General features: G+C 42.0%; 1 protein-coding gene across 1 annotated transcript; it reads right to left on the bottom strand.

The window, feature by feature from the left end:
• Nucleotides 1-8,920: 8,920 nt before the first annotated feature.
• Nucleotides 8,921-13,684, bottom strand: LOC125383502. Its single transcript, XM_048401826.1, has one exon. It carries the CDS (start codon nt 13,682-13,684, stop codon nt 8,921-8,923), a length of 4,764 nt encoding a protein of 1,587 aa, XP_048257783.1.
• Between the last annotated feature and the right edge of the window lie 2,400 nt (nt 13,685-16,084).

The raw sequence follows: 16,084 nt of genomic DNA, 5'->3' as shown, positions 1-16,084 counted from the left end.
TTGGAGCAATCACTTGAAAAGCTGTTGCTGCTGCGATTAACTTTTAATCCCGCTCAAGTCAACTCACAGGTCAACGAGGTGGGGTTAAAGGGGGTTAAACGTTACGTCCAAGATTATTTTACTGATATAGAGACGTGGATGCAAGTGCACGTGTGTGTGTGGCTGCTTGTACTGGTCCGGACTGATATTACCAAACACGGACAACTACAATGCGACAAGGTCCATGATAAGCTTAGGAACTTCCAACCCAGGGAGTTGGTAGAACACTTAAATTGACATGTAATACATGCTCATCACCTGGTAACGAGACAAGTGCAATAGATGACACATTCGACTCCCTTTTGTCAAGTTCCAGAGGAAAAACACTCGGCTTTATAACAGTCACGTTACAAGGCCTTTTTTGGGACGGAAGCCAGCGTAGGACAAAGGACCCACATCCTGCCTGCGAACAATCACTTAACTGGTGTACAAGACCTGCTAACTTTCCTTGAGGTCAGTTGTCACAAAACCCAGCATAGACAAACGTATCATGACCTTATCAGATGGAGTCAAATCTGTTTGACTTGTAATAACCTTTGACATTGCAAACTTTACAGTTAATTTCCCTGATGCCACAAATCTAGATTTCAGGGCACCAGCAGTGCTCTCATTATAATGTAATGATATGATCATTAATTGACCAGGCATAGGGTCGCCCCCTTGTCAAGATATAAAACATAATATTATACTGAATTCTTGAAAACGATAACCATGCTTCAAGGTGTTGAAAAAAAAGAATTACATTGTTGCAAGTTGTTTGTCTTATGACAAATATTAGTTAAATAAATATCTGATTTTGCAGCTGCAGCTGAATGAAAAAAACATCTAAACTCGACACAAAACTCGACCAAACTGCCCACCCCACCCCACCTCAAAGAATATCAAATGGTCTGCCCCTTAGACGAATACCTCAGTTTAAGCTCTGTCAAAATGTTACAGCTAATGTCAGTCAATTTGTGAAATGATTGAACATTTCGTTAAGTCAGTGTCAATTGACGAATTACCTGAAACTTTTCGTCATTTTACAAAGTGACTGAATGTTTCATGGATTTATTGGACAGACTGATTTAACCAGTAAATACAATAGGTCACAAGGGAGAGAGGGAGAGACACAGCTCAGCATTGGAAGTACTAGAGGATAGAGGAAATTCCCATTAAAATTGATTGTCATGTCTGTTCACATAAGCAGAAAAATAAATAATGTCAAAGAACCATTGAGATTCCGATTGGGTTTTCACCAAAACTTTCTGTTTATTGAAATGGGTAAATCGTCCTTTCTAGGAACTTCATCATCCTGAACAAAACGAAAGTGGAAACGGATTTTCTATGATATAGAATATGCCCAAAAGAATATTCCGGCTTGTCTGTCAACGCATTATCCATTTTGACGAAAGTCCATCTCTCTTGCGTCGATGCGGCTTAAACATATCAGCATTTTCTGTTCCGTGAAATTAGCTTAAGTGATGGCATATGTCCTGTTCAATCAATTCTGATTAGTAAGGAAGCTTGGGACTGATGTATGTATGACTCTAAAATCTCTACCCACTCTTGGAGATTAATTCTCTTAAAGTATCAACATTTTGTGACGTTTTGCGTTTTGATTTTCGAACTGAACAACATCTAACTATCAGCTTGCCCTTGGCCCACAATAACTCTTTACGATATGTTTGCATTTTGTTTATCTACAACTCCTGTTCACGTTCAAATATTATAAAAAGCTTGAAACCTCTGAAACCAGTATTTTTAGACGTTAGCCTTACCTATGCATTAAGTTTTACTAACCTAGGTATTAAAACATGCTGTTGTTGAAATGAACAGTCTACAGCTTTTGTAACAATTCCAAAACGTTCTGCTCAATTATTTAATTATAAAGATCAAGTGGGCCATATTCTACTTCGTACTTTCCGTCCAGAACCTTAACACCTTAGACACACAAAAATAGTACGTTGGCCAACATCCACATACAACTACAATCACAAAAACACCACAAATCCCACTTGATCCACCTTATATTTATATTCACATGTTCATGTCGTCCTTTACTACGGACATCATTATACCAGGACACCAGAGTATGATACCCGTACAGAGTGCTGATTGCACTGTGTGGACATCTTGGAAATTCTCTAAACCTCTGATAACCCCGTGGAATCGAGTGGCTGGACACTGATTAGTGGGATGTGTAGAGAGATATCAATGTCTTATTTCCCCATCCAGTCCTACATGACCACGGTCGCTGCCTCGCCTTATAAGTCACACCTGGTGACTCTATTCTAATGGAACTCTATTTACTTTTGTTTTGTTGGACGCTGTGTAGGATAAATGTTACAATCGTGAATTGCAATTGTCACCTTGGGGAAAATATTTATATGACCGTCAGTCTCTTCCAACGCGAACTTGTCACTGCCATCTCACATCTATCAGAACATGATTCTTCACTGTAAGCTACGACAAAGACAAGTACTATGGCTGCTTGTTAGCAACTGATTGATGGCTGCGAGGAGTATGGACGCCTTCTGGGCTAACGTCGAGCTATAATCGTATTTATGTTATTGCTGTCGCGAAGCTTAGGGTGCACCACTGTCGTATTCAGAGCAATTGACACCAAAGGACATTCCATGACGTGAAACGATAAACGGGGATTTGGTACATTGCTTGTTCAGTTAAAATATGTTTGTGCAAATAAAAAAGCCTCCATGCTGGTTATGAGACACATAACATGCAATAAATATGAAATAATTGCTTATTATCGCAAAACAAGATATTTATTTTGACATCAATATGGCAATAATCTAAGTATGTTTCCAATATGATTAGAACTCTATTACTGATGTTTTTTGTATTTGTCTATTTGGTTCCAACTTCTTTTTGTATGATACGTAAGATTACACGTACGTAGAGTGAGTTGGTGAGTTGGTTTTGAGGCCACATTGAACAGTATCATGCCGTGTCAATTTGATGTTGGAGGAAATCCCGGAGTGGTATGTTTCTAAGTTGTTGACCACTGTGGTGAAACCTTAGAAGATGGATATGGGGCTGACAAACCTAGAACATACTCGCATCTGGAGGCCACGATCATGTAATTCTGACATACAGCGAATTGCGGCGCCTAGACAATTGGCTTCCTGTTCCCCCATACGTTCCAGGTAACCCAGCAGAGTGTGTACTAAGCATGAAGTACCTAACGAACAGAGGAACCTCACGTTCACGAGTTTGTCATATATAAGGTACCATCTTGTCTCGAATCCCTGCTTGCTCGATGCCTAGCTGATGGCAACACAGTTCATCACTTCGATTTAACAAGTTACCATTCTATGTTGAACTACGTGTAGGTCCCAACTGAAGTATGTGTCGAGCTCAACGATATTTGAGTCAACAGATGTCGGGAAGTTCACAGATGGATCAAGGATCTTTACCTCCAATGCTTTTCCGTGCAGAGTTGCGTCCCTTACAAAGAATGACTGATCGATTGAAGGATCGATATCGTTTGTCGTCAACAACCGTTCTCCCCAAAACGTTTCCTGTGGCCGTAAAACTCTCATAACTATGTGTGGTGAGATAGTAACTATTGACAAAGGCCGAGAGATTAGCAATGAATCAATATTCTGAGGTCGGACATGGGCAGAATGGCAACATGGCGGTCAATCCCAGACCGGAGATATCCCCCTTTTAAGTAGAGATCCTCATTAATCAGATAACGTAGCAAATGTCAAGGTCAATTGTTGACGTCCACGGTATTGAGGACATTCCAAACAGAAGGGTCAAACTGATTTTTTGTGTCGTGGGCGTAGTGCTTTTTGCATAGTCCAATCAGATTAAACATAGCTCAACCATGTATAAACAAAATCCAAGAACATATCATTACATCGCATGCAATCCTGGAGCCCACGCTAACAACGCGACTGTGGAATAATCACACATACTTGATGCAATCTTATGACTATCAAAATGTCTCCCATAATCATCTTGGCTTGTTTGCATCGAGAAATGTTCTTTGCAAAATTATTTCTGATCTTTAAGCAACTTAAATTGACTTCACAAAAAAGAGGACACAGCAATAATGGCATGAATTAATGTAAGGACATAACACAAAATCATCTTTGGATTCCATGAGGATTGAAAACAGCGAAGTTGTAATTACAATATTTATAGTTTTTATGACCAAAAATCTCTTGTAAAATTGCTTTAACATTTCTGTGTGTTTTCAACCAAATACAAAGTAATTGATGGCCGCTTTTGCAGATGTTGATATTTGCCATATAAAACCCCGGTGGCAAAACACTTATAGCATTTTATCGAAATAATCGTAATTGGGTAAGATTTCACATCAACTTCCAAATAATATCATCACAGAGAAGTATTGCGAGGATGATTTTTCGCTACCAGATATCTTTGGATAATAATTATTATTGAGCAAAGAAAAAGATAATATAAAATCTTCAGCCATAATATGTAATGCATCCCAAAAATGATATGGCAAATTGTAATCTTGAGGAATCTATTGAGTGGGTTGAAGATTGCAAGAAACAAAGAATATGACAGCGCTTTGTCAGGCGTGGTAATTCTTTACATTCTCAAATTTATATCGCAAATACAATTTATATAAGATACTGAGAAACACCGAAATGTAGTTAACATACGTTGCGACCCAATGAATATTAATCCGTGGTATGGTGGCACGTTCGCTGCAAACTATCTATCAAACGTATTGGGATTATCCCTAGCATGGTGGCGCCGACTCTCCAAATGTCTATCTATTTTTGCCAGTGAGATTTTAAATAGCGAAATTTCAATATGTATAGTTTCTCCAATGTTGTTTAATGTTGTTTTTTTAAAAGGAAATATGTATAGTTTTCTAACTATACTATCCGTATATTCCGGATAAGAAAGCAATGTCTCCCTCACTGTCTGAACTAGTCTTTAAGTAGTGCTTGACATGTTGGCTAGCCAGCCTTACAAGTTACAAACCAGATTCACATTGTGCTAGGTATTTCGCTCACTGGTTTATCTGTTTTGGTTATACCCGTGAAAAACCAGGGTAGAATAGGTCTTCAGCAACCCATGCTTGACATAAAAGCGACTATGCTTGTCGTAAGAGGCGACTCACAAGATCGGGTGGTCAGACTCGATGACTAGGTTGATGCATGTCATCGTATCCCAAATTGCGTAGATCGATGCTCATGATATCAATCATTGGATTGTCTTGTCCAGACTCGATAATTTACATACCGCCGTCATATAGCTGGAATATTGCTGAGTGCGGCATAAAACAACAAACAAACCAGTATGTCTAATAATACAAGTAATATAGGAATAATAATTATACATTGATAAAGCACTTATTTCAGTTGAATTGTCCTGATGATGGTTAAGAACAAAGACTAAAGGAATATATTAGACAATAACAGGTGAGTCTTCAGTTTTGCAAGAATTTGGACATTATTTAGTCTTTGAAAGGCATTTAGAAGTGATACACAGAACCTGCTTCATAGCATTTATTCCCCTGAAGAAGGAGTAAGTATCAACTCCAAAACGTTGTGTTTCTCACAAATAAAGAAGTTGACATCCATACATAATCTTCCTTTGGACATTTTTGTTTGCATATCAGTGGTAACAGGCTTCGAATAGGTGAGTTTTCAGGAGAGATCTGAAAGTCTAAATTCTGTAGCCTCCGGGTTTCTATTGAGAGTAAGTTCTGTAGCAGGAGGGCTGCCTTTCAAAAGTAATAGTGGGTACTGTTATGAGGGTACTGTAAGTAAATGCTTGCTAACAAACCACAAGGCTCTCGTGGGATTGTATTTCTGGCCATGCTCGGTCAGATATGCAGGTGCTTGAGAGTGGAGTTCTCGGAAAATAGGAGTTTATACTTCAAACTTGATTCTGTTCTTAACTTTAAGCCAGTGGAGATCCTTCAAAACCGGAGTGATATGTTCTGATTTCTCTGAAGTTCTCTTTATGGGAACCGAATTATGGCAGCAGAATTTGGTACTTTTTGAAGTTAGTAAATCAGGTGTTGTGGAAGACCGAAAAGACGAGAATCACAGTGGTCAAGATGAGTAATACCACAGCCTTGAACAAGAAAAGGTGGAGTTTTGCCATTAATTAATTGTCTAACCTGACTGATCATGGTGTTCCTTAAGACACTGCTTCATGTAAGATCGGGTACATGGATCGCACAGTCGTCTTAGGTGCCGCAATGCGCTGTGCAGATTTGCGTCCACTGGGCACGCCAGAAACCTATGATCGTGTGTTCGAATCCCCGTTCGCCTTGATTATTGTTTGTAGGTTTGTCAGCACCATACCCGTGCTCATGTGTTTCCCTAGAGGGGTAACGTGTAAGACCTGCATCATTTCGGGCTTTCCTCCCACATCAAGCTGACAAGCGACGTTAACCCTAACTCACTAACTCATGTAAGAGCCGGTTTTGATTGCAACCAATGGCGACAATGACTACTGAGAATGCAACGCTAATGTTCAGTTTCCTGCGACATAGGACATACATGTACACCTGTATGGTTACTGCAGATATAACACCTCAAAATTATTGTTAAACGGGCAAATGGTTTGTATTCATTCTACCATGACAAAACGATGAAGAAATACTTCATGATTCATATTGTACAGTGGCTGAAAAAAAAACCCACACAACAAATGACAGGTTTAATGTTTGTAGAATACGGGAGTAAACTGTAAATATGTTGGTAACTTTGCGACACCTGAATTTCCGAGTGCCATCCTCGACCACACAGCGTGGGTCGTTCCTCATTCTGTCCAACCACTGTGTTAACCTTGTCGAGAATCCTTTACTTACAGTATCATGTTATAATGTAATATTTCTGGGTAATGTAATATTCACTCATTCAGTTGACTAAGTGAGTGAGTTGGGTTTAACGCCTCTTTGAATATTTTTCCAGTTATATCGATGCAGGCCTTAGACGTTTACCACTTTGGTGAAACCCACGAGCACGGGTTTGGTGCTGACAAACCTAGAAACAATCGGGGCGGACCGGGATTCAAATCTACGTACCCAAGGGAAGCAACTCTGCACAGCGAATTGCGGCGCCTTGACGACTAGACCCGTGAATTCACAGACGAGCAGAGGATAGAAGACAAACAAGACAATGTGGTTGTGGCACAGCTGTACGTCTTTTCTATGATTGCAGTTATCTGCATTCCGAAAATAGTTTTTTTCTAACGGTGACAGAGACAACTACCACTAAATATAGATTCTTAGCTGGAATTTGTATAATCTCTTTGTGACAAGAAAGCTGAACTATAAGTTTGCAAAATACAGGATGGTAAACTACTTGAGATTGTTCGTTAGTTGTTCAACGCTGCACTCAACATATGACGGCGGCTTGACTACCGAATCTGACTACCCCACTGGCGGAACTGCGGTGGTACGCACAAACAACCACATACCCCTTTGTCAGACTCTGTCCGTACCTGTCGAATGCGCCCTTTGAAAACACGGTGCTTGGATGCACGGGCGAGGGCTGGGCGGTTCGTGATGGATATAGGACGCCAAGGCTGTTTTAGACACAAAAGACTGTATTTCTGTTGGTCAAGCACATGGTCAACACTCCTGGCTGGAGGCTGCCATTTTGGTACATATGGAAATTGGAAAATGGTAAAGGAAACGAAACCAAATATAACAAAAGTGGAATTAAACAACGAAACGAAATAATAGACATTTGGGCTCAAAAGGCTTTCTGACACGGCCGCCCCCAAATTTAGGCACTAAATTTGTCAACATCTGAAGAAAGTCTTTCCACACTGGAACTAGAGACACTTATCGTCATCCGCACATTCAGGTAGTGGGACGAGTCTTGTGATTGGTCTGGTGTACTCCTTGTCTTTCACACTGACAGTGGCAGTGCGAACACATCCATCTGTCCCGGGGTAGGTTTTAGTGACTCTACCAACAGGCCACTGAGCTCTTAAGAGCTGTGGATCAACTATCATGACAACGTCATTCATCTTCAAGTTTTGTCTTTCTTTCTGCCATTTTGTGCGCAGCTGCATATCAGGAAGATAATATTTGACAAAGTGTACCCAAAAATGGTCGGCCAGAACTTGACTGTGGCGCCATCTGCGTCTGCTTAATAGTTCATCAGCTGGATAGACGACTTGTGGAAGAGAAGCATCATGGCGGCCAATCAGGAGGATGTTTGGTGTAACTGGGTCCACATCTCTGACATCTGATGAAACGTAGGCTAATGGCTTAGAATTCAGAATCCCTGCCACCTCCGCTAGAATGGTACGTAACACAGGTTCTGTCACTGTCTGATCTCCTAGTGCCACTCGGAGGCCATATTTCACAGATTTAATCTCTCTTTCCCAAACACATCCGAAGTGTGGTGCATGAGGAGGATTGAACACAAATCTGACCTTATGGCGAGCCAGTTGTTCAGCAAGGTCTGGTTCCATACTTGCAAGTGCCTCCTGCAACTCTGTTTTAGCCCCTCGGAAATTGGAACCTTGGTCTGAGATGAGTTCGTAAGGTTTGCCTCTCAGTGAAGCAAAGCGGCGAAATGCCATGAGGAATGCATCCGAGTCCATGCTCCTGAGTATGTCTAAATGCACCGCACGGGTGGTCATACATTTAAATATCAAACCCCATCGTTTCTCTGAGCGACGTCCAACCTTCACATGCATTGGTCCGAAGCAATCAACTCCTGTTGAGAAGAATGGTGGTTTGAAAAGTCGCAGACGTGGTGGTGGCAAGTCAGACATTTTCTGTGTCCTCGGGTTTGAGCGCCATTTCTGACAGGTGGAACACTGACGCTGATGGCGTCGAATCGCTTCTCGTCCCCTCAATATCCAAAATCTGCGTCTTATCTCTGCGAGTATACGCTCCTGACCATAGTGTAAGAGCTTCTCATCTTGATCCCGGATGATCAACTTTGTTATAACATGCAAGAAGAATTGGATGTTTGACGCCTGTATTTAGAGATTCAGCTCTCTGTAAGCGTCCTCCTACTCTGATCAGATCTGATTCTGCATCATAGATAGGGTCAAGCTGTAGGAGCCTGCTGTCTGGAGGCAATCGTTTATCTGATTTTAGTGCTGTGAATTCCTGGGGGAATGATTCTATCTGCACTAGTTGATAGAGATGGTTCTCTATTTGTTCAAACCGTTCAGCGGTCAGGGGTTGAGCATTTTCCAGGAAGGCCGCCCCATCAAAGGACTCTTTAACATCAGCCACATACACTTCCCAAGAAGTGTACTGTTCTGCATCTGGCAGCTGAGGTGTATTCACAACAATTGTGCCACACATCACAGATTTCTTTATCTCTGTATTGTCAGAGTCTATTGTCACTGGGGTAACTGGCCAATGATCAGGTGTCTGGTGCATGAAATCTGGCCCATCTTTCCACCGCGATTCCTTGCTGAGTTCTCTGAGCAGTTTGCCTCGAGTAATGTCATCAGCAGGATTTCTCTGTGTGTCAACATATCGCCAGTTGTGTACATCTGTGAGATTCTGGATTTCAGATACTCGTGTTCCAACGAATACCTTGTATCTGCATGATTCTGACTTCAGCCAACCAAGTACAGTAGTAGAGTCACTCCACAATATCACTTTCTGGATTGGTAAAGTTAATTCCTTGCACAACACATCAGCTAGCTGAGCACCAGTGAGGGCTGCACATAGTTCTAGGCGTGGCATAGACAGTTGTTTCTTTGGGGAAACCTTTGATCGCGCCATAAGGAAACTGACATAGATGTTTGCTCCTTCGTCTGCTGTGCGCAAGTATGCTACTGAACCATACACTCTTTCAGAAGCATCACAAAAGATGTGTAGTTGTCGGTCTGCACTTCCAGAGTCCACACTATGGGGTGTGTAACACCTTGGTAGAGTGACCATTGGGATTTCTTCCAGCTCCTTTTCCCAGGTCAGCCATCTTTCACAGATGTCCCCCTTTTCTATAGGGTCATTCCAGTTTCTCTTTGACTTCCACAAGTCCTGTACTATAATTTTGGCTCGTGCAAGGAATGGTGCCAAGTAGCCGATGGGATCATACTGACTAGCAAGAACCCTGTAGATCACTCTCATAGTAAGCTTTTCATACTCTATGGTTCTGTGTTTGTAGGTGAGCTCATCAGATTCACAGTTCCAACGCAAGCCTAGGGCTGGCTCAAGGGAGTCACCCTGGCCGAAGGTAAGCCAAAGTTCTGTATTTTCCGATCTAGCGTCGGACGGAAGGTCTGCCACAACGGATGGAATATTGCTGGTCCACTGCCTAATGTTGAAACCACCTTGTGCAAGCAAGTCTCTCATTTTCCGTACAAGTTCCTTGGCTTCTGTTGCTGTAGGTAGGCTATGCAAGCAATTGTCAACATAGAATGATTCTTCTACAGATTTGAGTACTTCTTCATTGCCAGCTTTGTGATCCGAGACATGTTTCAATAAAGCATAACTGGCACAACATGGCGAGCAGGTGGTGCCGAATGGTAGGACTTGCCATTCGTACACATCTGGAGGGCGATCATGTTCCATGTTTCGCCAAATGAAACGCAGAAGAGGTTTGTCACGAGAAAGCAGTCTTACTTGATGGAACATGGCTTTTATGTCTCCTGATATAGCAACTGCATGTTGCCGGAACCGAAGAAAGACACCAAGCAGTGATGATCCGACTGTTGGCCCAGGCAGAAGGTGCTTGTTCAAGATTTGGCCGTTGTGCTCGAAGGAGCAGTTAAATACCAGGCGAAACTTCCCATTGTGTTCAACAATGTGGTGAGGAAAATACCAGGATTCTTCTGCTTTCTCCACTTCCTCCTTGGTGAGTTTCTTTACATATCCTGCCTCAACTAGCTTCTTGATTTTGTCATTGTGGATTCTTGAAAGGTCCGGACGATCTCTTAGTCGCCTTTCAGTGCGCCTGAGTGTAGGCATAACCATTTGTTGATCTGTTTTGAAGCAGGTTCCATCCTGTGTGCGTAACAGTGGGGTGGCATAGTGACTAACACCATCGACATCTATCCTGATAGTTTCAGATTCTAGAGTCTCAATTGCCTGTTTATCCTGCTTGGAGCGTGTCACATGTTTCTCGGTGAAAGGCAACGTGTCGATTTGCCACAATCGCTCAATGCTCTCCACAAGATCTGAATTATTGGTGCTGTGTATAAGCATACACTTGGTGTTCTCTGGTCCAGATTCACTAGATAAACCCTGGAGGGACCAACCAAGTTTGGTAGACACTGCAATAGGCGCATTGATGGGTCCAAACTGAACTGGTTCATTGGGAAGAATGAGATGGGCATTGTCCGCTCCAATGAGAATAGTTGGCCGAGCTCCATCAATGTTAGGTATCGGTATCTTTTGCAAATGCGGCCAACGCCTTTGCAGGGATTCAACTGGATATGTGTACTCGGACATACACAAGTTATCTGCAGTGAAGGCACCCTTAATCTTGTACCTGATGTTTGGTTTGCTGATAGGAGATATTTGCAGGTCAACTGAGTGTCCATTACACCTGAATGGCTCCTTGTTGATTGTGGTAAGCAATATACTGTCCGACTTTGTCTGAAGTTTTAGGTCATGAACAGTTGATTGTAACACCATAGTTCTCATGGAACCGTCATCCAAGATTGCATGAGTCTCCATCATACCACTTTCACCATAAAGCAACACTTTGACAACCTTTAGCATGACATTAGGAGGATATGAGGGTTGATCAGTGTACACTTTGTCTGTACTGACTTTCACAGAATACACTTTGGAGGCTGTATGCTGTATAGCCTCATGCAAGACAGTCAAGTGCACTTCCTTACATATGTGACATGGTTTCTTGAGGGTGCACATGTCTGGCTGATGTGTGCGCCCACATTTCCAACATCGCTTGCCGTCATGTAACCAGTCATGTACCTGGTTCACTGTTAGTTTCTTCAATCCTGGACATATATTCAGGAAGTGTTCATTGCTGTTACAGTATGGACAGAAAGGCTTGGTCACATGACTCCTAGCAGAAGATCCAGGTTTCTGTTCAAATGGTTTGGATTCCCTTGCATAGAATAAAGCCGTAGGTGCAGACCCCTTCTGACTTGTCCGTGACAGATACCTCCTGTCAGGTTTAGTACTCTCCATTTTGTATAGCGCTGTGGCCTGGTTAGCTATACGCTTTGCACGTGATTTTGTCTGCAGCCAGTCTGACAAATGACACAATGTGTAGGTCTGGTCACTGTCAGCCTTGAGGATATCACGGTTGATACAATGTTCTACAAAACTATCTCGATAACCTGGGGGTAGCTTGCCGATCAGGCGGTCAACATGTGACCCACATCTCAGTTCATAACCGGTCTCTCCCTCAAGTGACTTGAGCATACCGACAAGGGAATGGACTGATAGGGCAAAACTGTCAAACCCATCAAAGTCACCATATCTTAGTGCTGGCATATTCATGAGTATACCAATCTCACTTTGTACAAGTTGTCTTGGCTGACCATACTTGTCCTTCAGTGCTTGCAAGGCTGCTGTGAAAGGTTTGGGATCATGCATAAATGCCTCAGCTAGGCGCTTCGCACTGCCTCCAAGTTTGTCAAGTAAAACTTGGTATTTGTACTGTTCCGTAAGGTGTGGATGAATATTCACCAGGTTATCCAGTGCCATCTTAAGCAAGGCAAAGTCCTTTTCTCTTCCACTGGTGAAATTGGGTAATGTTGGTCTTGGTATGCCATAAGATGAGGAAATCAACAGTTCGGTGAGGTTAGGTGTGCCAACCTGAGGTATCATACCAGTAATCGCTGGCGGTTGTGTTCCTTGTTCGGTTGGAGGCAATGTTGGAATATCTGGTTGGAGCGCTTGATGCTGTTGTGGCTGTGACTGTTGATATGGCATATTCGGTAACGGAAATGCTTGCGAATCCAAGAACAATGGCTGAGGCACTACCATTGCTGGTGTCAAACTTACCTGGGGGTTGCTCCTTGGATATGAACCAATACCAGTCCCATAACCCACCAGGGAAGGTTGCTGTGTAAGTACACCAGTGGCTGTTGGGAAAGTACTTGACATGTCGTTTGTTGTGATTTGTTGGGCACTGTTTAACATCTGACCTTGAAAGTGGTCATTCTGTCTGTATACTGGCATACAAGTTGTCAGGTTACCAGGATTAGGGTTAATCACTTGATGAAGTACACCAGGATGAACTCTGTGAGATGGATATGGGCCCCGCTGTATCTGGTTCCCAAGGGTTTGACTGTCACCAGAGGGTAAAATTTGGGAGGTGTCAGGAATTGTAAGCTGCTCTGTATTATTAGTATTACTTACATTGCCAGACTGAATGGCATTAGGGTCAGCAGTAGGTGGGACCTGTCCAGTTACTGACTGTATTTGAATGTTACCATCAAAACTTGGTTGTTCTGTTAGTTCCTCTGGAGGTTGTACATTCTCTGCATTGCTGTTGGGGTCTTCATTTACCATGGTAGCAATTAGGGTTGCTTCAGCAAAGTTCTGTTGAGCTTGTCTCAGTTGTCTCTGTCTTGACAGTTGAGTATTTAGTGCCTCTCTGCGGCGAATAGCCTCACGCTCTATTTCTTCTGTCCGTCTCTTAGCGGCATTCACCTCATCCTCAGCAGCTAAGCGTGCAGCATAGGCCTGGTCATCTAATGCCTGCAATTGCTCATCAACTCTGAAATCCTCCTGCATCCTAAGCACAAATTCGTCAAGCTGAGCTCTTGTTCTTTGCTGTCTTACCACTGCAGACTGAGATTCACTTAGTCCAGATATCACAGAAATTTTTGAGGACTTACTTCTTGTGCCAAGTGACCTTTCACTGTGACTAAGACTATGTGATCTGGAAGATCTAATAGTATTAGTATCTGGTTGTAACGCCATGTCTTCAGATAATTTACCTCAAAATTAAAATATTTGAATCTGTAACTTGTCGATATGTTGATGATGACGTGACAAAGATTGGCTGCCGGGCTTAGAACTTACAACACAGGTTCAACTTTGAATGACAGTTGCAGGAGTACAGTTCTAGAATCAGTTAATGTAACAGTTGCATATGCCGAACGTGACTTGGTAACAGGATATTTGGCACGAGATAAATACTGTCTCATGATTGAATGTAGGGTTTACCATTCACTGGCGGGATGGGTAATGCGTACGTACAGCGCACTGTTTATATTTGGAATTTGGCGTCACCTGGTTATTGTATCCGCCTCGCGGGACCATGAAAACACGGTGCTTGGATGCACGGGCGAGGGCTGGGCGGTTCGTGATGGATATAGGACGCCAAGGCTGTTTTAGACACAAAAGACTGTATTTCTGTTGGTCAAGCACATGGTCAACACTCCTGGCTGGAGGCTGCCATTTTGGTACATATGGAAATTGGAAAATGGTAAAGGAAACGAAACCAAATATAACAAAAGTGGAATTAAACAACGAAACGAAATAATAGACATTTGGGCTCAAAAGGCTTTCTGACACCCTTGGATAAGTCACTTTCTGTGCCCCACAAAGTCCGGTATCCGCCTCTACCCCCAATCCATTTAGTCGCCTCTTGGGAATAAACATAGGTTGCTCGAAACAACGCGTACGACAGCTCTAACCTGGTGATGACAGTCGTTGAACCCTTGGAAAAACCCGTTGTAGTTGGTCTGGCGGTGCTTAACCCAATCACCATCGCTCACATTGACAAACTTCATTCACGTTTCTCGTAATTAGGATTTACAGTGATCCTTTCATGTAATTGGTATCACTAGTTTGCTTTTTTCGCCCTGTATAAAGTGTTTCGGTCGACATTCGAGACCGATTATTCTTCCGGCGCTGAGGTTTGATTTTTTTTCACTCTATAATTTGCAAATACCTGGTGAATTGCAAAATACAGACTGGATAGAGTCCACTCCTCTCAATCATGAGAAATCTCATACTCAGGTCAGATTAATATTGAAGTGGTCTAATCAGCTGTTACAACCAAAGATGTTGTTGTGAAGTGAAGGACCCTATCCACGAAATAATTTTCAAATGGGTTTTGTCGTGTTCGCACCCTGAAGGTGATAATAACGCTGTTGTCAACTGACTTCTTTGACCCAACATATGATATAAATAGGTACCGCTGTCACGGTACACTTCAATATTGAGTAAGGTTCAAATGTATGTACTATATATCTCTCATATATTTTCCAATGGAAACATGTATATTATGTTGAAGTGTGTTACATTCACATATTAGAGAGAATATGCGTTACACAACACTATGAATGTCAATTTTTTAATGTTCAAGCAAACAATGGATTATCAAACGTTTCATAAATTCTAACGCATTTTACATTATGTCCCCCAAAAGGTCCATACATGTACCTGTATCGCAGAAGTGAAATTTACTGGGTGAAACAATATTCAAGAAATATATAAATTATCATTCAGGACTTACACTTTGGATGAAATGAATTGTTGGTTATGTAGCCATTCATCCACGCCTCAAAGAAAATACCAAACATGCACATGCACATGTACAGCAACGTTGACGTATGACATGACTACACCTCCCTTGACAATATAGCGTGTTAACTGACAGCAGTACGCGGGATGTTCAGAGCATTCCCTTGATGCGGGAATCGCCTATATACATAAATGAGTCATGTACACATGTAAGTTAGGTAATCAGAATCAATCTGAAGTCATCATGTTTCTTTTGGTTGTTATGTTTAATTTCATTCTATCTTTGAGAATGCAGGAAAGGCAGAAGCATTCTGTCGTCCGTGTGCGTCACCTGGGACGATTTCTGTTGACTTCCAAATCATTGTATCTTGCAACCATTATCGTCCCATGCATATTTGCAATAATCGGAGCTAATATTTGCAACATATTGACCACTTGATCTCTCGAGATAGTAGAAAATGTTAATAAACTTGATGTTTCATTTGTTTACATGTTCAAACGAGTAGGCCCTATGGTAGGTTTCACAGGCTTTAGTTTCACGTTTTGATAAATTCGCTTCATTTCATTTGGCTCGGTTGTATTAGTGACTTAGACAATAAGTTGTTAATGGTATGACTTTAGGATGTATAAGTATCGTAGCTGAATGTGAAATATATTCGG

Source organism: Haliotis rufescens, unplaced genomic scaffold (assembly GCF_023055435.1).
Source record: "Haliotis rufescens isolate VD_foot unplaced genomic scaffold, xgHalRufe1.0.p SCAF_23, whole genome shotgun sequence".
In the NCBI taxonomy this organism is placed as follows: Eukaryota; Metazoa; Mollusca; class Gastropoda; order Lepetellida; family Haliotidae; genus Haliotis; species Haliotis rufescens.
Note: the sequence above shows the minus strand (reverse complement) of the source record. Positions and strands in the feature narration are given on the sequence as shown.

What these genes read in the sequence shown, in the direction of transcription:
- LOC125383502 (XM_048401826.1), bottom strand. Translation starts at nt 13,684, where the DNA reads ATGCAGGAGGATTTCAGAGTTGATGAGCAATTGCAGGCATTAGATGAC.